Source organism: Triturus cristatus, chromosome 6 (genome assembly GCF_964204655.1).
Source record: "Triturus cristatus chromosome 6, aTriCri1.1, whole genome shotgun sequence".
NCBI classification, from domain to species: domain Eukaryota; kingdom Metazoa; phylum Chordata; class Amphibia; order Caudata; family Salamandridae; genus Triturus; species Triturus cristatus.
Window position 1 is genome coordinate 1,177,175,548 of NC_140589.1, and position 26,048 is coordinate 1,177,201,595.

Below are 26,048 nucleotides of genomic sequence, written 5' to 3' on the forward strand. Positions count from 1 at the left end.
TCAAACTGTACATAAAGTCCCATGTTCGGTAACCAGAAGAAATAATTTGAAGAAGTGGATCTTTTCAGAACTATGGTTGACTATTATTTGTGTAAGGAATATATGCAGTGCATAGAGACATAACAAAGAAATCTTGGTTCCGGGGGCAGAATTAGAGAAATACCCCAAGGTCCTAAAGCGATGAAGTTTACCAGGCGCTATATTTATATTATAATACAAATTTTGAACCAAAAATCCCTCTGGCCTTCACTTTTGTGTGTGACCCTTGAAGGGTTGTAGATTTGCAAATATATCTATGATATTTTCTTTGTTGCCTAAAGAAGTTCAAGGTTTTTACAATATTTTCATATTTTTAGTGAGTTATTGAGTTTCAATAAATAACTACAAAATGCATTGGCTGTGTGACAACTTATGTAATAGTGAGAAAACCAGTGAATGTGTACATGTAGAAATGTCTTACATCTAACTAGTTTCGTGAAACAGAATGCCGGATACGCTTGTATACTAACTGTCTTGTTTCTGTCTGTGTTTTGCAGCCACTGGTATACTCAGCTGAAATGAGAAAGAGGCAGCAGTCACAAAATGAGGAAACATCAGCTGTGTCCCAAGCACCTGAAAACCAAAGGCCCAACACATGTTGCTTTTGCTGGTGCTGTTGTTGCAGCTGCTCATGGTACGTCATACAGTCTGTTTGGTACCTTATCAGAAAGAGGATAATAACGGGAAATAATATCTGTTTTTGAAAGATGGGCACGTACAAATAATTTCATGTCCACGATATGAGAGTAATTATTTTCAGATTTGGCCTCTCATATAGTAAATTTCGATGTAGAAACAGTTTATGCATTAAAAGTAGACAAGGACTTTTGCTCGCTCTTGTTATGTTAGGTTACGCTATGCAGTGTTATGCAATGCACTGTTCTTGCTGAAAGCAGCCGCGACCCCTGCAGGTAAGAGCGGTGGGTCCAGGTTGGGGGGATCTGACAGGCAACCAAAAGGAAAAATTAAATAAAAAATATATTTTCCCACGTAGTCATCTGCCGAAAACCCCAAACCCCTCCCACCCCTACAGGCCACACCGCTCTTACATTCATGGGCCGCGGCTTGCTGAAAATGTGCTATCTTATATTGTGCTGTGTGATGTTACGTTATGTTATGCTGTGTGATCTTACCCTACATTATGCTGTGTGATGTAATGTTACGTTAACAATATGCTGTATGCATATGCCCCTACTTGTGGGCGGAGGAGCGTTGCCCCACTGCTTTCTCGCAGAGCGAGGAGCAGAAACATAAAATGGTATTATAAATACCATTTTATGTTTCTGCTTCTCGCACTGCGAGAAAGCAGGAGGGTTTGGTTGGGGACAGGTGGGTGGGCGGTCCTGATCGAGAGCAGGGGAGGAGTGGCTAGCCCGATGTTGCAGACCCTGACTGTTTGGTCCGCCCTCTGGGGCCGACCAAACCAGTTATGCGCACTCTCCCTTTTCTCCATGTAGGCTGCGTGGAACATGTGGGACAGGAAAAAGGTCCGTTTAAAAAAAATTATTATTATTTATATCCCCCTCTCAGCGCGCGACCCCCCTTTCCCTTGCGACCACTCGCCCGTCCCCCTGCATGAACCCCGCCCCTCCACCCGTGAGCCATGCCGACCACGACTGGCTGTATGACGTTACACTACGTTCTGCTGTGCGATGTTACATTAGCCTGTGTAATGTTATGTTATTCTGTATGATGTTATGCTGTCTGATGTTACATTATAACAGGGTATGTTGCTACAGAAGTTATGTTACGTTATGTAATGCTTTTGTTGAAATTTATGCCTTTCATGTGTTCTCCACAGATTTTTCAGTTGTTTGCACTGACTTGCATTAAATGTTGAATCACTGGATCCTATAAGGCTAACAACTACCCCTGCAGGTGTTCTAACCTCTAAATCATGGTGAACAATTTACAGACACCAATTGTCATATCTGACATTTGGTTGAGGCCACAGTAATGATTTTTTCCCTGTTTTTTTATTGAGCAGGTTGCAAAGAAATTACAAACTTTGTTTTAAAACTCCCAAAACGAGCGCCAGGTCATGTACACACATTCAAAACTAGCCGAATGTGACCGTTACTCGTACAATTTGCTAATATCTTAGAACCCAAATGATTGAATTCCAGTACTGTCTTTTTGGGAGACCTATACCTTCCCGAAGTAATGAAGAAGCAGCCGCATATGGCTGTACAGTGCACAAATGCTAAATAAATAATCGCTTGAAAGCGTTGATGTCTGATTAATAAAAAGTGCATCCAAAATACAGTTCACGGTCCTGCAAGATATATAAAGTAAAAAAGAATTGCTCCTAAGCGCAGAAATGTGTATAATTAAAGTGCATAAAAATACAGTAAGCAATTATGCGAGATATAGAAAGTGAAAAAGAATAACAGTACTTGCGAAATAAATAAAATACATAGTGATACAGTAATTTCAAATATACCCCATTCGAGTTTTATATGCAAATGCCACTGGATGGACCGATAAGATAAGATAAGATAAGATGCAAACCTACTTCAAGAGAATGTACACTCCTCTCTGTACGGTAATAATGCACAAGAGAAACCCATTATTCCACTAATATTCAACTTTTGTGCGGCATACAATTATACCATGCCCCCCCATTAAAAAAAACACTTATTAATGCTTCGAAAACCCCTTGAGATAAAATAGGCGTTAGTCTTAAAAATTTACCAAATCAGGCCCTATAGGCCATCTAATGGGCTACACTGCATTATTTCCCAAAGAGTATAGGGCCTTATTTATGAGAAAGTGACACAGAGTGGTGCCGCAAGCCATCTACAACGATATGACAGATCCCTGTGCTCTCCTCTGCGCTGGTGCACAATTGGCTGCCATGCGCTGACGTAGGCACCCTTGCATCATGGTGCAAAGGTGCCTGCACTGCAGGGAGATTGTTTTTGTTCAGGAAGGGACACCTCCCTGAACATAAACAATCACAAGAGGTGATTTCCTCTTCCTATGTGTGCTGCAGAATGCCACAAGCATAGAAAGAGGAAAAAACAAGGAGAAATGAAAATATTTCTCCTCGTTGCGCCCCCCTACGCCTCCTTTGGAGTGGCATAGGATTCTGACGCATTCCCAGGTTCAAGAAAGGTTGTAACTGTGGGAATGCAGCAGAAGACATGTGTGTTACATGGGAACACCAACAGCAACACCCATGGCATGCCCCTTTTACGCAAAGTGCTGAGTAAAAAGGGGCCATATTTACAAGCACACGAAAAGCCGCACAGGGTGGCTTTATGTGTCCTTGTAAATAAGGGGCAGCAAAATGCGCCGCCGGTGCTTCACAAAAAGTGACGCACATGCGGCGCAAGGGGCTTGTAAATATACCCCCTAATGTTTTCCAGATAGCTATAAACCTTGAGACATTATCAGCCAGGCTTGCATGTGCTTCTTCAAAGGCTCTCGTCTTTATCATTTTCTCAGATCAGCCCTGAATAGTTGGAATGTTCAGGTTTATCCAAAATTGTAGTATTAGAGAACGTGCTACGGATGTATGATATTACAACGCGGGTTTTTACCACGCGTGCAGTTACATCGCATGCGTTACAACGCATGTGATGTTACAACGCTATGCCATTAGAACGCAAATCTTTACATCGACTTGCGCTAGATGGCGTGCTGACATTAAAAAAGTGTAATTTACTATTCCAACTCCAGTCCACTTAACAGTAGGGAAGGTGTTGGGATAGTAAACTACACTATTTGTAATGTGAGCACGCCATCTAGCGCAAGTCGATGTACAGACTTGCGTTCTAATGGCATAGCGTTGTAACATCGCATGCGTTGTAACGCATGCGATGTAACTGCACAGCGTGGTAATAACCGCGTTGTAATGGCTGTTCGCCACGTGCTACCATTAAGCCAATGGAGATAAAAGATTGTTACTTATCCTGCAACCCTCATTGGAGATGCCAAATAACACTAGACTTGCTTCCAAGGTACTCCTGAACTGCACACCGTCACTAAGGGCTAAATAAAAACTCTTCCCAAAATTGAGAAAGTTTGGGACATGCATCAAATAATTGCAGCCAGTTACCTTATCCGTCACACTGGCAGTAAAAGCATTGATCCGGGACTGACGGCAATATTTAATGCAAAGATTGCGGAGTGTAAAATGCCATCCAACGGGACAGAAAGGACATCCTTTAAAATTCTGCTGCCATCAGAGATTTGTGCCCCAACTCAGAGATGAACTTTCAGTCTCCTTTAGGTAGCCTCCAACTAGTTTTCTCAGATATTTTCCCCATATACGAGGTAATTAAGTCTTGGGGCCTAATTATGACTTTGGCAGTGTGAGAGCGGACTGCCATGCCAGCCCCCCACTCCCACACTGCCAAAGCCGTACTGACACCGCCTGCCAGATTACGAGTGCTTTTGGCCATCCCACGGCGGTGCCCATTAAAAAGGCACTGCAATGGGAGCGCCAAAGATTGTTCCAGCACGGCATGGTCTGGGAAGGCCATGCCGTGCAGGAAGGGAGGTGAATGCACACGTGGGGCACAACATGTGCCCCCCCCCCCGCAGGCACCCCATTGCCCTGAGGTAACAAGGGGCCCTGTAGGGCCCCCTTTGTATCCTCACCTCCAGAGTTTTCATGGCGGCCTCCTTGCCATGAAAACAGTGGCACTGATGAAACTTCTAATATGCTCAGCAGTGCCGCCGTCGCACCACCAGCATATTAGGGCCTCTCACTGCCACGCCACCACCACGGGATCCATGATCCCCAGCAGCGAGCCTGTGGCGGTCCCACCTCCATAATCATAATACAGTGGGAGGACCACCAGTGTGGACCGCTATACTCTAAATCAGACTGTGATCTGAATGTTTTCCCAAACCCTGTACCAATTGACAGTGCCTGTCAGCTTGCTCTTAACTAGTGAGTGATTAATTATCTGAGCCTCTTCACTCATCTCTGGTGATCTGAATCATAAATTGAAGGCGTAGTGCAGGATAAGCTCTTCCCATTCAATCTGGTTAAGACTTATGAAAAGATTTCCTATCTTGCTAAAACCTTTCTAATTCCAAAATCCTAACGTTGCCAAGATAGACTCAGGCCAAAAAATGTACAGTCCTGCAGCGGGATAAATCTGTGACAGGGTGGGACCTATTGTGAACTGAGCAGAGCGCTGATACGATTTTCCAGCTCCAATAATGCCTCATACCTAGTCTCTTTCGGACGCTTTGCAAATTTTATGAAGGCTGGTAAACCAATTGCTGATTCTTTCATCATACTCCTTACTAAAAAAAAGTCATCCAGTACCTTTAATGATTCGTGCCATGGTATAAAGCAAAGCCACCTGATAGTAAGTCTCAAAATTGGGAAGCATTAAACCACCCTGGGACCCTAGGAGTTTTCCTGTTCCAAACAAAGCTTCTGATGAGAGAATCAAGCTCCTTAAAATACGAACTATTAATTTTAATGGGTACATTAGAAAAAAGAAATAAAATAGCGGAAATATTGACATTTTGATAAGCGCTACCCTACCAATCAGTGTCAACTGAAGTAAAGCCCATCTTTCTAATAATCCCTGAACTTTCCGGAGCAATGCAACATAATTCAATTGGAATAGTTGAGAGTAGCTATTAGTAACGAGGTTCGCTAAATAGCGGATTCGGTGATGAGAGCTATCCTCATGCAGCAAAGCTAGTGGAAGATCTCTAGATGATGAGCTATATAAAACCAGCTCTGTTTTCCCTTGGTTAACCATGTACCCTCATATATTTGTAACATCTTGGATCAGATCGAACACCCCCTGAATTTTAGCCATCGGCCTTGAGGTACAAATAATATCATTGGCAAATGATTGTATTTATGACATCCTCTCAATAGGTGGTTAGATCGACCCTGTGCTACGAATCTTCTCTGCTAGAGTTCAATAAAAAACACAGAATGGGGGACCTAGGAGCCTCTGTCTGGTTCCTCTATTTTCACAGAACCGCCTACTTTTAAATTTATAATGATTTTGACCTCAGCACCCTGGTAAAAATTTCTAAACAGATGTATAAGTTGAGCAGGAAATGCAAGTTTACCAAAGTGTAAATGAGGACATCCCAATTACCCAGGTCAAATGCTTTCTCAGCATCGATCATGACTAATGCTGCCCTTGTTCAGTTGCTCATAAAATAATCAATAGCACAAATTAAAAGATTAGTGTGTGTTGCCATAAGCCTATTAGATACAAATCCCCTATGATCTTTATGGATGAACATTTGAGCTACGGGGATAATGGGAGATGCCAAACATGTGTTAATAGTTTATAATCCGTAGACTTATCTTCCTGTACAAATTGACGTTTGTCGGGTATTCGTCTTTCTTGAGAAGGCTAACTATGGTGGATTCTTTAAAAGTTGAAGGGGTCTCGGCACCTTCCCTTATAGAATTAAATGAATTAGGGCCATATGTTGGTAAATTACATTTACCGATTCTTAAATACCGAATTTTACCGATTCGGTCTTTATGAATCGGTAAATGTAATGTAGGTAAATAATTACCGATTCGGTATATGTCGGTATTTTAGAATCGGTATTTACCGATTCGGTAATGGCAACTGGCTTCCCATTCATTCCTATGGGCCTGGGGGCCCATAGGAATGCATGGGAAGCCAGTTGCCATTACCGATTCGGTAAATACCGAATCGGTAATGGGGGAGGCATCATCATGGGTGGCAGGGTGTCACATTGACACCCTGTTGCACCCCTGATTCGTCCATGTGTGCACATGTGGCGCACATACATGCCCTAAGGGCATGTATGTCTGCCACATTGCACACTTCTAATGGAATATAAATGCTTTTTTCCAGGTATTCGTCATTTACCATCAACTTTTAGTTGGTGGTAAATAACGAATCCCCACACCAACGACACACTCCCCCTACATATCATTTCAGGATTCGGTATTTACCGAATCGGTAAAATTACCGATTCGGTAATTTTACCGATTCGGTAAATTACCGAATCCTGAAATGTGCCCCCTACATACCAAAAGCCTAAATACCGGTCGGTAACGGGATATTTACCGAAAATCGGCCGTTACCGACCGGTATTTGCCTTCCTACATATGGCCCTTAGTGAGGAAGAGTAGGCAGCTCTTTTGCAAATGCCTTATAGACCTTCACTGGCATGCCGTCATTACCACATGCTTTAGCATTAGGCATCTTTATAAGCGCTTCTGCCACCTCAGAGATTTTTATTTTTGCTAATTTTGTATCTTTTTGAATACTAGACATTCGGAATAATCGTGTTGCACTAAAACATCGTTCTAAGTTTGAGACTGGAACTGAATAGGTACCTCATAAAAACTTCTATAATGTTGCAAAGAAGCCTTACTAATTGCCTCCTTCTCAGTTACAAAGTATCAGGGTTCTCAATCTGACTGCCCATTTCTGTCTTCCTTGAGTGGACCAGGCCTGGAATTCCTCTATCTGCTCACTTTCTTCATATACCCGTTGCTGGTATGATCTAAAATTACTTATTTCCTCCAGTGCAAAGAAATCCCTGAGATTCTGTTCAGCCTTCTCCGGCTGTTCTTTTGCATCAGGGCTGCTGTGTGTACCTACACAGGCTCCTGCTGCTGAATTAGCTGCACATTGTATTTCCTGAATTTGAGACGCTTGGTGCTTATTCTGATATGCTTCATAAGCTATACCATGTCCTCGAAAAGTGACCTTGAAGTGCTCCCAGACTACAAAATCTATGGACGTGTTACAATTGACCTCAAACAATTCTTTTCTAAATAATCTTGTTGCAGTCAGCCAGTTCTGCTTTGCTAATAGGGACTTATCAAACTGCCATCTAGGTCTCTCACTGCTGGCAGTTTCCAGATCGAGCTGAATGGATGTTACCAAATCATCAGATAATGTGTTTGCCCAAATATTTGACACCCCCACCCACCTAATTGTCTGGAAAACCACACAAAAAAGCCTATCTGTGATGCTGTATTAAATTAGCATGAAAAACAATAATATTGAGCAATGCATGGATGGTCTGCTCACCAGGGTTCTTCAAAAATAAATTCCTGCTTCATTATATTAAGCAACTTTGTGGTTTTAGGCTTTGACAGTTTTTTTTCTCACGATTAGACGTATCTAGGGTTAAGTTTTCATTAAATTTATTCTAAGGCTACTTTTTGTGTCAGAGCCGGCCCTCGGGTATTGTTGGTTGACCTGGATAGTCACAATGGTTGTGTGCTAGCTATTTGCCGTGCCACAGAACTCAATCAAGGTCCTCCGAAGATAGCATTTTAGTTTCTAGCACTCATTCTCATGATACTGTGGATTCCATCTGATTTTATTGGCTGGCATTACTTCCTCCTGGGATACTAGTAGGCATAATGGTTCTTTAGAACTCCCTTCCATAGTATAGCTGGTACGTTAGAATTGCATGACTGCCGCACTGTGAAGGTTTTATTCTGGAAAAGTGCTGTTATGGGCAAACACTGATCATGAGTGTGTGCCATGACATAGGCCTGTCTCACTGATTGTGGTCTTGTTGAACAAGGAGGGGAGCCTAATGCTCTACCCATATAGTGATGGAAGGCTACTACTTTCACCAGGAGTTCAGCAGCATGAGTGTGGCGGTGGCAACATACTGTGTAGTGATCAGTAGGCGTGAACAGGTCCTTTTAAACCTGTGTCACTGGAGTGAGGCCTACAGGCTCACTCGCTTTTAAAGTTACGCTGCTGTGTGCCTAACTCACCTTAGCCTACATCAGGTTGTGTGAAGTGTTGTACAGTCCAGAAGTGGTGTATATGTTCTGAGTTTATGTGTGCATGGGAAGGGTGCAATACAGGGATATTGCAGTACTGAGTAGTGTGTGCATGGTGTATGCCTGTGCTGGATGTGCCTGCGAGTGGTATAGTATCTGAAGGATGTAGTGCTGTGCAGTGCATGCAGGATGAATGCATGTTTTGGGTGTATGTGTACCTGTGGGTGGTATAATACATGAAGGATACGGTGCATGCATGTTAAATGCATATGCTGGATGTATGTGTACCTGTGAGGGGTACAATACATGAAGGACACAGTGGATGCATGTTAAACGCATATCCTGGATGCATGTGTGTGCCTGAGTGAGTGGTACAATACATAAAGTCTCCAGTGTTGGTCAGTGCATGCAAGTGGAATGCATATACTAGATGGATTTGTGCCTGTGAGTGGTACAATACATGGAGGATACAGTACTGTGCAGTGCATGTATGCTGTATACATGCACTGGGTGTATGTGTACCTGTGGATGGTACAATGCATGGGGGGCCCTGGCTTCTATTTTGGAAGATCCAGGCCTGCATGGTGAAACATGGAGGGGAGGTAAACAGCTCGCCTAGACAGATTTGTGTATAGCTGCATTCCTAGAAGCTGGGTTGGACACAAACTAGGAGGGGAGTGCCAGGCCTTCCCTGTTTACTTTCAAAAGGTGCTCTTTGATTCAGTAAGAGGTCACAAGGAAAGGGCCTGGCACATCTCAGGAAGGAGATGGGACTGCGAAGAGAATTGTAAAGAGTAGTTTTGGGAACCTTATGATAACCTTTTAATACACATATCGATGAGGCTGACATCCAGGTGTGACCTCAAGTTAATCCCATGGCACATGTTGTGCTTTGGAGACACTCCTGCAGTAACAGACAGTTTTTCAAGAGGAAGTGAGAGCAGAGGAGTGGTTACTTTGAAAGAAGCAGAGGGCAAGGTGAGATTCTAAAAATTGTCACCTGCAAAACAGCCAGACAGGCTGCATGAGATGGGGAAGCTCTGCAAGACTTCTGCCTGTGATTAGGACTAAGGGCCAAGAACTGCTAGTCTCTCCGCTGGGCCAGGGAACATCACCCAGGGAATTTGAGACCACTTGACCTGGAGCCTGGAGCACCAGCGCCTGCCTTCTTGCCAAGACCAGTGTGCCCTGTGAGGTGAAGGAGAGCTTTGAAGGGATTTAGGTCCAGTGGAGAGCCCTGTTGAGTGGACTCCCTGTGTGAGGTGTGAGGAAATGGCTGCTGCACCAATCGGGTCATTGCTCATGTGCAGGACAAAGTCATTAACCTCTTCAATGCCCGTGACGAGCTGGTCTCGTCATGGGCCGCGGTTGCGCTGTGCCCATGACGAGACCAGCTCGTCATAAACCCCGCCCGCTAATGCAACGGCCGGCACAGGGCGGGGAAAGGGGCGGGCACTGAAGGGGTTAAATCCTGTATGCCAGGAGAAGGCTGCTGTGAACTCAGCCATGTGCCGTGCTGTGCCTATCGGCCCGTAGCTCTGTGTGGTAGTGGAGTGATGACGCCATATGCCAGAAGGGGCAGCTAGAGAAAGACTGCTGTGCGGAAAGGGGACATAGCCCTGTGCAGTAGTATACTGGCAACCCTGTATGCCAGGAGTGGCCACAGTGGATACTACCACTATGCCGATTAGGCAGAAGCCAGTGGTCTGCATGCCGGAGGGGGGCACCAGGATCACCAAGGACTGTGACCTACTCTGCCCTGCTGGATAAGTGAGGATACCGTGGTAGCATCGTTACCCACACAAGGGGTCCAGGACAGGGTCGTTGCAGCCACCCCTATTGGGAGCTGAGTAAAAATGTACCCCACAGGAAACCACCGGTCACTTCAGGACGCGAGTGAGTGATCCTGTACCCGCTTGATAGACGTGCGGCCGACAAACCTGAACTTGGCTGCAGTAGATGCGGGTGCCCACGGATGAGGCGCACTCAGAAACTCCAACGCTTCATACCTGCCAGTGCGGGTAAGACAAGTTTCCGGCCTGTAGACCGTGGGGTAGCATGCAGCTAGTAGTGCTGTGGCACTAGAACGCTGTTTACTTTAATTGAGAGCTAAAGTGGACTTTTAAGACTCAGTGTGCTAGTAGGGCATACCCTTGTTGTTACCAATAGTGAATGGGGATTAACCACTATCACTAACGTGAGGAGAGAGTGAAACAGGGAATCACCATTGAAACACTGTAGCCCCAACCTCAAGGGGTAATTGTGTAGCTGTTTGTGTATGTGATGTATTTCTTTTGTTTAGGTTGTGTTAGAAAATAAAATACTTTTCTTTGCAAGTGAGTATTTGGCTGGACAATGTTGCTGCTGTATGCATTTTGCAGTTGTGATCCTGCAATTACTCCCCCATATTTTCACCTCCCCATGAGGAAGCCTTGGACTGCTTGGACCACACATACCCTGAGAGTCAAATGCAGAAGAGGTATTTGGCCCAGTTACTTAGAATCCATAGTAGGTCGGACCCTTGGACATCAGTAGCAAAAGGCCTCAACCTCCATGGTTGTGCCCAGCCGCCCTTGCTTGCCCCGTGGCCCTCTGAAAGGGGTGTTTACAAGATGATACTACTTAATTTATTAATCATGTTTCTACTAGTGTAGGAATGGCCGAAAATTGCCAAGAAAACATATATTGTATGTTTTACTTGCATGTTCCCAAATGTTTTGCCATCACATATTTGAAAGCATGTACTTGGAAATAAGCTACTAAAATGTGATAAGGAGCCAAGGATCTTTTGGGGTGTCTGAAACTTCTATATAGGAAGTGTTATGTTTCATATAGATACCCCAATATAGGCTCAGGTAGTCACCTAACCTTTCAGCTATATTCTCCCCTACCATTACACACCATAACGGTTCTTGGGACTGACCTTTTACCTAGTTACGGTGCTGCTTACAGGACGTAGGGTTTTCCCTGAAAACTAGCCTCATCCATTATGCATGAGGATTCATGGAAACTCAGCAGGACTACCATCTCCTGCATAATAACTATGTATAAGAGTCATTCCTTCCGTTTATCTATGTCCGACATGACTCAGCAAGGTAGAACTCCTGAGGGTAACACTTTGGGTATATAAACACCATATCTTGCTGGGGTAGGCAGAGGAGAAAAGGACTTCCATACTGACACACAGAAGCGAGACGCTGAGGTTCCTGCACGCAGACACTCCAGCTCGTAGTGGTCTGACATCCCTTGCGGGGTGTTCATCTCAAGATCAAGATCTGGCCCCACAGTCTCTCACTTCAGGTAATGGGGTTGACTTTATCCTAGAGGGATTCTTGGCTTTACACCTACATACATGCTAGGTACACTTAGGTACATCTAGTTAGGGTCTCATCGTAGGAGTACGCTTTTATTACTGTCATACATTTTATATACTTGCCTGAATTCATTGTTTTAGCACAATGGTAGAAATCTAGCATCCCTTTACTCTCTTGGTGCTTCTAATCATTTACATCTGTTTCTGTCTAATGGTTGTTTCAACACACCTATTTTACACTAGAATGACACTGGTTCAATAAATGCTTATTGAAAAACAACCCCACTGTTTATTCTGCGTATCTCTCTGAAACAAAGTGAGCACGAGTGACTGAGCGAAAAGTATTGTACTGTTTCCACGATCCCTAATGGGACAGAGTTGTCATGTTCGATAGTTGCCAAGAACTATTCTCTCCTTGATAAGAGGGGCTTTTAGTGGCACTGTGAGCTTGATGGTATACAGGCTAACATACCCGGTGGGGGTGTCTAGAATCAGTCTGGACATCAATCCTACAGTGTATGTTGTCCAAACGCGCAGATCCTATATAGGTTTATAGGAACTACATGACAATGCGCCCAACGTTGGTTTGGTACTTATTTGAACCGTCAAATCTGAGTAGTTCAGTCGTGCTATTCTCAGAGACCCCTACTCCTATTTCCCCAGAGATGTCTGGAGTGGTAAGGGAACTATCCGCCACAGCTGAGTAGGCATATCCTATATATTGGCTCTAGGTTTATCAAGCTTGAAGGGCAAATAGTTGCTATTGTGTATGAAACCTTATCTCAGTTTTCTTGAAACTTTTGTCTTACTCAAAATAATGGTTGACGAAGACGCTGATGTGCCAGCACAACGTGCTTCAGTTAGGGGGGGAGAACAGAAAGGGAAAATAAACATTTCAGAATATGTCAGAACTGCCCTTACTTTAAAACTAGCAGACTATGGAGTCACATTTAGGGTTGGGACAGTCACTTTCGTGATTGAGGCACATGAATCATATAGAACAGAGGTATTCTATTCATGGGTGAAATTCCCACAAGCAGATGCACAACAAATACATTTCATTCTTACGCTGAAGAGAAAACACCAGATGAATACTGTCCATATGAGGACATTGACGTTTCGCTCACCTACCAGGAGCACATAAACTGGTTTAAAGGCGCCCTCCCACACACAAAAGAAAAAGTGAGACTCGGTCCGCTCGGAAGAGATGGAGCAACTTGGCCAGTCCTAGCTGCCTACACATCACATCCAGACATTGACACAATGCCAGTAACAGACTTACGTCCACTTCATAAAGAAATAATAAAACTTTACAGAAACCTGACATAGTTCGTGACAAGAACACTCACACTTCAGCCAGCAAGGGCTACACAAGCAGGACGAATTCAGGGATCTACAACTAAAATAACACCACAAATGCTACACGCAGTTATGGGCAATATGCCCACTAGACATAAGCAAATGCCATTCTGCATAGCACCGAAAATAACACAACTACAGCAGTATTTCCACACACAAGCTCTCAAGAAAAACACAGAATGCTAACAATCTTCTTGCCATTGGGGATAGCTCCCCAGATAGAGGATTGTACCTCTTAGGGTCCAGTTTTCGCTGCCATATATACTAGAACACATGGTATCCCTTCATTAGCAGTAATGCCAGGTGTATTAAGACAGGTACAGAATGAGTACTGAGCAGAACCTGCTCTGAACCTAGGAATTAAATTATTAGGTAATTTTGCCCAGTTATCAGCTATAATATTAGCAAACATAAAAGGAGAGGCAGCAGCAGTGGCAATATGCCAACGCCTGAAGCATTTCCCTCCTTTACAACAGGAACGTGAATTACCTAAAATTATCAAAGACACCTATGCTGAATTATGTAGAGATAGTTTGGGAGCTAGAGCAACAAAACCTCAACCCATGGGTGGTCCTGAAAAGGATAACACCAAGCAAGCACCTGATTCATCCAAGAAGAAATGGGATAATAACAATAAAAGCAAAAGAATAGAGAGAATAGATCACAATCCAAGGGTGGGTCTCCTCAACAGGAGCCCTCCGAAAGAAGGTACAACCGTAGGAGTCGTAATAACATTAACATGACAGAAATCAGGATACTGATTCCTCTTGTTCCTTTCAGGGTTCATCAAAAAACTCGGAGAGGGAAGGACGGTCAGAACACAGACAAGCAGAGAGTACAAAGTCCAGAGACACACAACGCGCTTCAGACTACACTTCCAAAAAGGAAGATAAGCCAAAATGAAAACTTCAATTTAAAAAGAAGAAAGTAGCAGGATTCAACTTCTGAACGGGAAATGGGCTCTGACGATGCTAGACAGTGCAGCAGTAGTAACAATAGCTCGCCAGAACCTGATGGAATTTCTGGTGGCAGGGGAGTTGAAGGAACATATCACGGTGGAGACACCTGATACGAGGGTAAGTGTCCCACACAGATTACATGAAATAACACTCCAAATGGAGGGGGACAAACCCAGAAAAATTTTAAAGGTCTCTTTTTGGGAGAATCTGACTTATGGATATGACATCCTTTTAGCTGAAAAAGATTGGCCGCCTGAAATTGTTATGAAGTGCCCAAAGTGAGAAACAGTCATTTTACCGGCTTTTTCCGACCTCGTTGCAATACAAATAAAAAATACATACACGCAGTATTGGGCGGTAGCACTAGCTCCAGCATTATATAGCAACCATTTTGGGTGGGATGCTTAGTCACCTCACCATGTAACCCCAATAAAAACTACTCCAACTCCACAGGGACAGTATCCAAAAAAACAAGAAGCGAAAAAACAGGTCAGGGAGATGTTAGACCAACTTGAATATCAAGGTTCAATTGAAACCTGCACCTCCTCCATGAATAATCCTATGTTTCCCGTAATGAAACCCGATAATTCATACCGTCTAGTTTTAGAGTATAGTCATCTGAAAACATGCACAAAGACATTTGCAGTACAGAATGCACACAGTGCCGCAATAATGAATAACATTGTGCGGAAAAAAATATAAAACCACATTACATATCTCAAATGGATTTTACTTCCAAAACATAGCGCCTCAGAGAAGATATTTGACAGCATTCTCAGTGCTCAGTTTTCAAGATCAATTTTGTCGACTCCCCCAAGGGTATAAGAATAGCCCTGGGTTGTTCTCCGCCAGGGAAACAGAGTTACTTCAGAATTTAGATGAAGAGACATTGTCCTATGTAGATGATATTTATCTGACGGATGATGATTTGAAGGATCACTTGAGCAACATAATTTTGGGCTTCTGAGGGCTACAATTTTAACTTTAAAAAATCCGAAATAGCCCACCTCAATGTCATATTTTTGGGATACAAGCTTTCACGTGAAGAGAAAAGACTGGCAGCTAACTTTTTAGAAAAGTGTGCGCTGCTCCAACCTCCTAAATCTTTGAAGAGCTTGCAATCCATATTGGGATTTTTAAATTTTGGCAGAACATACATTTTAAGATTACGCAGTGCAGAAAAAGTGAAACCTTTCTACGACTTAATAAGACCTGATTTTTCAGTTAGGCATTGGACAAAAGAACACACAGATATCCTTTGTTCCCTACAAGCTGACATGATAGCTTCTAAACACTTACAAACATGTGTAAACACCAGAAATCTTATGATCCGTGTTTTAGCTGGTCAATCTGGGTACACTTACTTAACCTGCAATGAAGGCAAAACAGTACCCATAGCATACAAATCACACTTGTACACAAATGCTGAAACGTGTTTTGCTTCAACAGAAGAAATTCTGAAAGCAGTACAGACTGCGGTAGTGAGAGAAAGAGCACTGGCTCAGGGCAAACAAATAATTATTGTGACTCCAGTAACGGCCTTAAAGGCTGTTACAAAAGCAAGCGTTCCCAATGCTAAAGCTTTACATCCAACATGGATACAATGGATTAGCTCTCTCACTGCAACAGATGTAGAATACAGATATGACTCTACATTAAAAACACAAGCATTTCTGCAATATGAACAAGAATATCCTCTTCCGAATGAATAATATCTCTAGATCAGTATGAATACATTATTTACACTGACGGATCTGCTCAGCCGGCCGTAGGAAGTAAACAACAGCACAGCACCGCATGTGCGATTGTGAAGGGTCGTATGCAGGAAGGCAAGTTCCATCCTAGCCGCATGAAGACACAGTCTCTGGGAGACTGCACAGACAAGGTGGCAGAATTAAAAGCCCTGTTACTGGCACTAATAAATACGGATTGAGAATTCCCCACACTGATTGTGTGCAATTCTTTTTACTGTGTCCAGTCATACAATGAATATCTTCACTACTGGGGTCAAAACGGGTTTAAAGACTCAAAAGGTGGCACAATTAAGCATAAATGCCATTGGAACAAGTAGTTGAGTTGAAAAACGAACTACCAAGAGCTCACGTGATACACACCCTGAGTCATCAACGTGATTACGTTCACAGGATCTCAATTAATTCCGGCCACTACAAAGCAACGTGCAAGTAAAATGCACTGCCACCGGGGAAGTCAAATCAGTCACCGCAAGACCTGCCTGGATTTCAAAAGTCGGGGATCTAGTCCGAGGAAAGATTGTGGACAAGAAAGAATTTGGCCCATCAGACAGAAAGCCAGTCGCTGTCTTGGCTGTTGAAGGAACAAGAACAGTTCTTCTTCCGCCTCTTGTCGGAAAAAAAGAAGAGAGATTCATCTCCGTTTATCTGATCAAACCACACTATTTGGCTGATACTAAATAGTAGGCCTCGTGGGCTCCTTGGTAGCAGATGCTCTCCTCTTGCTACCATACAGGAAGTTCAGACAGAAAGACTCATAACATTTGAAGAGTTGCCAATACAAAATGATGGAATTTCCAACAATGAAATGGAGCTCGTTCCTCTTGAAACAGAACTTCAAAACACAAATGAAAGACAAATATTAATTCTGCCTAACACCTATGTCTACCTCAATATGCCTTTACAAGATATGTCTGCCAGTTCAACAAAACCTGCTGAGCTACCAAAAATATATCGAACTGCATCTGACTACCTCATTGAGTTTGATACCTTCTCTCTTGATCCCAGCGAACCTGAGACAATGTCAGCTCCAGTTTCTCATAAGCAACAACTTCATGAATTATACATTTTTCTGAAAAAGACTTACCTTGGCTCCAGCTCTGGATAATAACTGGAATACTGTATTTTTCTGTTCTGGATTGGCCTAGTGACTGTTTTTTGCTTACTCATGAATGGAAACTATTTCCCAGAATGCTATGCGGTATCAAATGTGAACTTGGCCCTGAAACCTCATACATCTTCTCATTGTGAACAAAGAGACCTGTCCTTCCTGAACATTACAGCTGTTCCAATTCCTGATGGTATAGTTTGGGACAAGATTGATTATGATGTATTTGGTCCCACTGAAAATACCACATTTATTTAAAATTTCTCTAAACGATATCATTACCTCCAGTACATTTTCTGATGATTGGGATTTTGAAACTAAATAATATGTCGTCTGATTTAGAACAATCCACTGCATTTTCAAGCATTGAAATGATTGAAGATATATCAGACTATAACACTTTGTACTGTTACCATCATTATGGTCATCACTTTTTACACAAATCCAGTATCCCATGTAATGTTTTCACATACCACCAATAGGAACATTACCCAACACCACCAAAAGGTAATTCTAAAATGTTTGTACAGAAATTGTCTTATTTTTCAGGGTTTAACACTTCTCACCCGACCTCATATTACTATAAGTTTGCACCTACAACTGCAGAGAAAATATGTTAACTAACACCAAACAGATTTATTCTGTATCCTTTATTCTCCAACTGTCTGTACAGTGTTTCGACTTATGGAAGGACACTATAGTCATAAAATCAGTCAGGGGTTCAAAGGAATGGCAAGTTCAGGGAAAAGAAGCACTATTTAGAGTGTGCCTCATTCCACAGCAGCTAATATTTCTGAATGACACTGTGCAACAGACTTTCTGTCTTGGACTGGCCAAGAACAAGGATTTGAACACACCTCGGATTCTAACACCTTCACACATCAATTTTACATCACGTGGAAGGGATACAATAGATGACATCATGCAGTACAATAGTTCAGACCCTGATTGGAAGGGATGGTTAGTTTGGCCCGCAGACACAACCAGATGTCAATCAAGATTCAAGGGTACAATGGAAGGGTTTAGTATCCATAGGCCAGACCAACGATATGTACAAAGAGAACATCTGTGGGTGGTGACATCATACAGTGTTGGGAAGTTGTGCCTCAATTGGTTAAAAACCTCGACACTGTCCCAGGTGAAACAGCACTTATCCTTACTCTCAGATGAGGTGGATCTAATGGATTTTTTATTAGGTCCCTGAAAGCCACGTCAGAAACGTTTCTTAAACGTTGTTTATAATGAAATCTGGAAAATCTCTCAGCAAGAAGCTGCAGAGAGACTTTGTGAAATAGATAGAATTAACCTAGAAAAGGCGTTAGCTGTAGTTGACAATGGTATGACTACATTATCATCCAGGATTTCTTTACTGGGCAACATTGTATCTTCTGCTATAGATATGCTAGAACAGGACTAGCCCATACTAAAATACGGATAATCTCAACTACGTTTTATTATGTTATTAAGCTGGATGATGCAATCATTGTGCGCTGGTTATGTGCCTTGGGGATTTATCAACAGTACGACCCTATTTTCTGCATACAATCTATCTGAGAAGCAGATAACAATGGCACAAAAGCGAGCAAAATATACAATGCTGCATGTTGAAAAACTGGATCAATTAACTTTTACTGTGGCAGACTAACCATCCACAGAATGGTTAATCCATGGACATATAACATTACCGGTCACTACTTTCCAGTTTCAGTATTACCTAGCACAACAACAGACAGGCAGATATGAAGTGAAGAGTAGGGAATTCATCAAGGAATCTTGGGAATTGCTATACAGATTTTGATGCGGGAGTGGGGACATGAAAGTGTTTTCAAGCGGTACAAACGCCGAGAATGCTTTAACCCCTTCGACGCGCATGACGGAACGGTTCCGTCATGCACGTCGGTTGCGCTGTGCGCATGACGGAACCGTTCCGTCATGGCCCCGCCCGCGCACGGAATCTTCAGCGTGGCGCGGAAATCCGCGCCGCGCTGAAGAGGTTAAGTGGATCTCTCATGTGGGGGGCGCAAAAGGCCACATGGCAAGATGGCTTCGCTGTAGTGCAGCTCTGCGAGGCTGATCCACAATCTGCCTAATATCTGCTTGCAATCTGCTGCATCGTGGTGTGAAAAACGACAGACCTGACTGGCGAGACACCCCGGTTTACAGTAGTAGCACTGCGAACCCCCAGCGCAGGAGCAAAAAGCTGGTATTTGCCGAGAGGGATCCTGACGGCAAGAGTTTAAGATGGCAGCCGCCAGAGCACTGCGATGAGACGGGACGCTGAACTAGCGGGCAGCAGGGTGGAACCCGCCGGCGCGCACTGACTGGGTGGGCGGAGCTGAACCTGCAGTCCGCGGACAGCCCTGTACCAGATCGGAGCTTCCTGGGCTGCACCACAGCAAGATCTGCCCGGAGAGAGTGCAGTAGCCGAAGCGCACCCACGGTACTGATGGCCGAGCTGCTGCAAAGTGCAGAGGCCTGCCAGTGCCAGAGTTGACCTGTTATATACAGGCTCCGCAGAGTGACTGATGAGCCGGGAGCTGGGTGCAGTGAGTGAGGGCACGGCCTGCCCTGGGCTTTTGGCTGTGGCGGTAGGTGCGGGCCCGGGTGCAAGGCCATGGCCTATGAGCTGCTGCTGGCGAGAAAGGCGCACAGGGAGCTGTGGCCTACAGGAGTAAACGGCATAATGGCACCTGACATTGGAGGCAACTGGCTCCCATGCAAGCTACTAGTGCGAGAAGCGCGTTGCTGCTGGGAGTGCCGCAAAACCGCTGACCCGGAGCCGGTATCTTTGCTGGGAGGAAGCCTGGGGGCTTGGAGTTCTGAGCTCCCACTACAACTTTTCAAGGCCACAGGCATCGCGGAGGGGCAGAGAAGAGGCCTGGTGGTGCCTTGCCGCCTTAAGATTGTCATCTCAGTGGGCCTCCTAGCACTCATTTGAAACAGCAGTCTCTCCTCTTATACTCACATGTGGGGTGTTTTGCTAACTGCTGGAAGATACACGGCTTTAGCGGAGGCACAGGCATGGAGGGCCCTGTCAGAGGGAAGCGTTTAAATGTAGCAGCCTCAGCTACGCATACAGCTTGGAGTTGCTGCATTGTTTTGCCTGACACACACAATGGGGAAGACGGATAAATCCCAGCCTCGCCTCACGTTTGATGAGCGGAATCAAAGTAAAACACAGCAAAAAGCGGCCTCGGATTCGGAGGCAGATGCTCAGGGGGAGGCCCCATCCACGGCTAAGACAACGCTCCTGGCAATGCAGCAAAGCCTCCAATCCATCAAGGGGAATATGGCTGCTTTGAACCACAGGCTGGACCACATGTCGGCACAATTGGAGAAGCACAACACGAGAATATGGGAGGTCGAACAAAGAGTCTCTGCCACGGAAGATGGTCTTAGTAAGGTCTCTGGTAAAACACCTCAACATGGAGAAAGTATTGCCGCTTATACAGGCGAAGAATGAGGACTTAGAGGCCCGGTCTCCGCGCAACAACATTAGAATCACGGGCCTTTCGGAGTCCACCAATACAGGCAGGATGGAGACCTATGTTGAGAACTTGATCAAAGACATTTTCGGCCCAGAGAACCTGTCAAATATGTTCATCATCGAGCTGGCTTATTGATCTTTGGCTGCGAGACCAATCCCAGGTGCTGCCCCTCGCCCTATCATTGCTAGGCTCTTAAACTATAGAGACCGTGACGCCATTTTGTGGATGGCTAGAGAACAAGGCGCCATTGAACACCAGGGGAACTCGTTGGCATTCTTCCCTGAATTTACGATCACGGTACAGGCAGCGAGAAGGGAATTTGGCGCAGTAAAGAAGTTCCTACAATCGGAGGGTATCCTGTATGCCATGTTGTACCCCACTCGTCTAAGAATCAGCCAGGAAGGGGACTTTAAAATTTTCACCAACCCTAAGGCGGCACTGGATCACGCGAAGAAGCTAATACGGAGACGGCGTGAGGCCTCGGCTGACCCGGATGATGAGGAGCAGTAATGTATGTGCTTGCACCAGACAGGTTTGCGTCAAATACCTGCATATGGGCATGGACTCTAGCAAATGTATAATGACTCACTCTTTCTGATGTTGAACTGGGGAGCACAGTTACTCCTTGCATGGGAGACCACTCAGATGCAAAATGTTTAAAAGAATGATTATAGTATTTTTGCACAAGTAATAGATCTGATCAGCCACCTCCTACCCTGGTAGGAGGCTAGTAGCACTCTGTTGCTCCCCACATGGGAGTACCCCACATGTTGTGATTTGTTTGGTGTAGTTGGAGGGTATTGTTCACTCAGGGTAGGGATGGCTTTAGCAAGTTAGGAGTGCTGAAGTGAGTGGGGGGTTGGTGGGGGGGTGGGAAAGGGATGTTGGGCACTTACCAACGGCATTGCAACTGAACCATTGCAGCTCATTGCCAATGTTGGTCATCGCTGTTCATTCTATATCTTGCTGAGTGGCAAGTATCGGTGATAATATAAGATTCCTTACCTGGAACGTACATGCCTTAAACAGCCCGAAGAAAATCCGTTCTGTTGTAGCTTATCCAGACAGGCTAGATGTCCAGATAGCATTCTTGCAGGAAACGCATCTCACAAAGATCTCAGAATAAAATGTAGGTACATGCTGGGCTGGGCTGGGGTGTAGGTGGCTGCCTCCTACTCCTCCTACTCCACGGGTGTGATGATCCTTGTCAAGAAGGGGGTTCCATTTACTGTACTTAGCTCAGAGACGGATGAGCAGGGCAGGGTGGCGCTAGTCCAGGGCAAGCTGGGTGGCGTAAGGGTCCTACTGGTCAATGTTTACGGCCCGATTGTGGATGACCCTTCCTTCTTAGTTGATGTTTGGCACCGAATCTCCATGTTCCCTCCTGCAGAAATAATCTGGGGTGGTGATTTTAATACTCGCCTTGATGTGAATATAGATAGATCGGGGAGTGGAACAACATGACACAAGCAGGCGACAGACGCCTTAATTAGATTGTTGGAGGCAGGGGATATCCATTACGTTTGGCGATTGCGGCACCTCGGGTTATGGGAAAGCACCTGCATATCCTCGGCACATGGGACATGGTCCCGATTAGACTATTGGCTCGTTGCTGAGGTGGCATGCATGTGGTTGGTTCATGTTAGCCATTTGGCCAGAACGCTCTCGGATCACTCCCCAGTATTGCTTGAGATACGAGTCCCTGAGTGCGAGAGGCCTCCTTTTATGTGGCAGTTACATCAGGCATCCCTGATTGACCCCGTTTTTAAGAGTACCATTGGTGAGGTGTTACGAAATTACAACAGGGAAAACGAGGGCACAGTGGACAGTGCAGGGGTCCTGTGGGAAGCATTTAAAATTACGATCCGGGGTGCTTGTATCGGTGCGCAGGCTGGAGTCCTGAAGGACTTGTGGCATAAAATCAGTAGGCTGGCAGTGGAAATATCCACTCTAGAATGGGAGTATGGGCGGAACCCGGCCCCAGAAACGCTCGCCGCAATAAGAAATCTTGAGCACAATGAAGCAGTAGACCAAGAGATGGGCACAGATCAAGATGGAGCACAGCTCGCTACTATGGGGAGGGGGGTTGGCCGAGCCAATCGCTGGCCCAGAATTTGGCAGCGCCAAGGTGTCAGGATTACATCACGGAAACGTTGGACAGGGAAGGAGTGGCGCACCACACCACGTCTGAGATCAGTAAGATAGTGCTGGACTTTTACTCTAACCTTTATGGAAATTTTCGCGACACAGGACCAGGCAGCCTTGAGAGCACTAAGGGCAGCTGGGATCAAACAGCTGGGAGACCTGTATAAGCATGACCAGTTCCGGTCACTACTGGACTTTCAGGGTGGACGAGACCATGGTATAATGCTGGGTTTCACATATGTAAGGGTGCGGCAGGCAGTCAGAACTATTTTTCCTGATTATCCAGCAGAGCCGAGAACACCGATGGCGCTGCAGGCGGTGCTAGCAGTGGAAGAACGTAGAGGTCTGATAACTAAAATATACAATGCGTCACTGAGAGAAAGGGAACTCATTGAAGACCCTTCATATAATAAATGGAACGCGGTGCTAGAGTCCTCAATGTCGTTGGAACACTGGAAGTTCTGCTGCGAGCTGACTGGCCGATTGACGGCAAGCTGCAACCTCAGCATCATTCATTTCAAATATCTGCACCAGTTATACTATACACCAATTCAATCACGGAGGTTTGGTCTGCGGGAGAATGCATGCTGTGTGAGGTGCGGGCAGGATGATGCGGACTTTATGCATCTTGCATCGAGCTGCGATAACATATTCACATTCTGGACTCACCTAATGAGAGTGCTCACTGAGGTTGTGTAAGAAAATGTGCAGTGCACACCTGACGTTTGTCTATTGGGATGGGTAAAGAAGCTTAAGCCACGCCATTGGTGAATTGTCGCTGTCTCGACCCTGTTTGCCAAGCGGGCGGTGGCGCAATGCTGGGGCGCCAATACTACTCCAACTGTGAAAAAGTGTGTTCGGGACTTGATATATTGCAGAGAACAGCTAGGGACCTATGCAGAGGAACTGCCTGAGGCCTCTCGGCCGAAGGACTTTTGGGCTCCACTAACTGTACTTACTTGGGAACCCTGACTTGCAGCAGACATGATGCATAAATGTGTGGGCCACAAGCAATTGTCAGGGTAATGTGGGATGCCATAATTATGATGTATAAGTTGCTATGTGTTCAGGAATAACAACTAAAGTGCCAGGAAGGGTGGGGTTGGGTTGATGGGTATATTCGTTTGTATACCTTTTCAGATGTAAAATGCTTGTACTGCTATATAGTTATAACGGTTTTGGTCAGTTCCAGCTATGGGACTATGTATACTCTTTTTACAAGCTGATAAATAAAAGTATATAAAAAAATAATAAGTAGATCTCTCATATGCCAGGATATCATGCTTCACCGTCCTGTAATGGTTCAGTTCCCAACTTATCCTATCACTTGAAAGGGTCCCCAGCTACTGTGATTAATCCGGTGTTCAAGTTGCTTTCGAATGGGAGTTAATTGATGCTGAATGATCAAGGTTGTTGTGGGATGCTCCTGAGCATCACATATCTTATCACTGTAAGCTCCAGGGTTACTTGCTTTATGCAAGTATTGTTTCCACCGACCCATGCAGTCAGGGAGGCGCTGTTATGGCCTTCGTTTAATGTTTCCTTTATTCGTTTTGATACTGAGCTGAATGAAAGCCATGCTTTTACAGAAAATTGTGCCCTTAACCTCCGCCCGAGAAACGTATAATCTCTGTGTCGCTAGGTCCGTGGCTGGGATACTGGCACTAGTACGAAAAATTGCCCTTTCCATTTCACAAAAATGGTACAACGTATCTTTAACATGTTTGATACGACGGGTATAGTACACCTATTTAAGACGATAGGTTCTGGACTGTTAAGCACCTTTCAGACAATCTGTTATTCCCAACTTCATACCCTCCGTGTTTGAAAGCATTTTTGGAGGGCTTCCGCTGATCCTGTTCCTAATTGCAGGAATCCTAATTGTCATGTTTCTGCTACACAATGGACGTCCCAGTCACAGAGGAGATGGAAAAACGCTCTTGGAGCGCCAATACTATTGTACTCCATCTGGGCACACCTCGCCTTTGCGAACTAAGTGAATCTTGTTTCCTATCATTTGGACCAGTCTGGATCGACTGCATTTTGCCTGTCCTCCGATGCCTGTTCTACGGACAAGAATGCGTGTTAGATCTCTGTCTAACACTTCCATCAATTGCGCCAGCGGACGTTGATGCTTTACTGGACTTGATAACGGTCCGTGTTCTGCTGTGTTCTCAGCATATTCCAATGCTGATGTCTGCATTTTTAGAGCCGCCACATAATGCTTCAGCTCCTATCAGAATGGATACCGTCTCCTCAACAAGTACTCATTCCTTGGTTGTCACACAGGCATCCCCAGTAGCGGCTGTGGAGAATACGCAGGAACATCTGTGCTCGATTGACATGATCTGCGAGGTGTTGCAGGGACCGGTGTCTGTGATTACAGGCAACAGTGATGTTGCATCCCCCAGCCAGGACACATAAACTTTTGGCTCATTGTGTGCTGGGAAAAATATGGCTTTTTCAAAAATGACCAAATTTGGAATTTTAAACGATAGAGACTTTTTCTGAGCTGCATTGCTTTCAGGCACTCATAGTTGTTCGAACTATATATACGAACATATTTTAGTTCAGAATTCTACAGCTTGCGCTATTATCTTAGCATTTTTTAAAGAATTTTTACGTTTTTAAATACTATTTGTTTTTAGGATTTATTAATTCTATGCCTACAATGCCTACACATACGTTAGAATTTTAGTATATCGTCCAGTCGGATGAGGAGTGGGTGTTATGTTTTATATAGGTACCCCAATATAGGCTCAGGTAGTCACCTAACCTTTCACCTATATTCTCCCGTACCATTACACTACATAACGGTTCTTGGGCCTGATCTTTTACCTAGTTACGGTACTGCTTACAAGACGTAGGGTTTTCACTGAAAACTAGCCTCATCCATTATGCACTAGGATTCTTGGAAACTCAGCAGGACTATCATCTCCTGCATAACAACTATCTATAAGGGTCATTTCTTCTATCATCCTACGTCTGACATGACACAGCATGATAGAACCATTGAGGGTAACACTTTGGGTATATAAACACCATATCTTGTTGGGCTAGGCAGAGAAGAAAAGGACTTCCATGCTGACACACTGACGCGAGACGCTGAGGTTCCTGCACGCAGACACTTCAGCTCGTAGTGGTCTGACATCACT

General features: G+C 44.6%; 1 protein-coding gene across 3 annotated transcripts in view; it reads left to right on the top strand.

Moving 5' to 3' along the window:
• The window catches only part of RGS17 (regulator of G protein signaling 17), a 428,374-nt gene that overhangs the window by 260,771 nt on the left and 141,555 nt on the right, over window positions 1-26,048 (top strand). For all 3 annotated transcript variants that reach the window (XM_085612101.1, XM_085612100.1, XM_085612102.1), the window contains one exon: window positions 537-673. In XM_085612101.1, coding sequence (XP_085468227.1) covers window positions 558-673 — 116 coding nt within the window. In that variant the 5' untranslated portion in view covers window positions 537-557. The remainder of the gene's footprint in view (window positions 1-536; window positions 674-26,048) is intronic.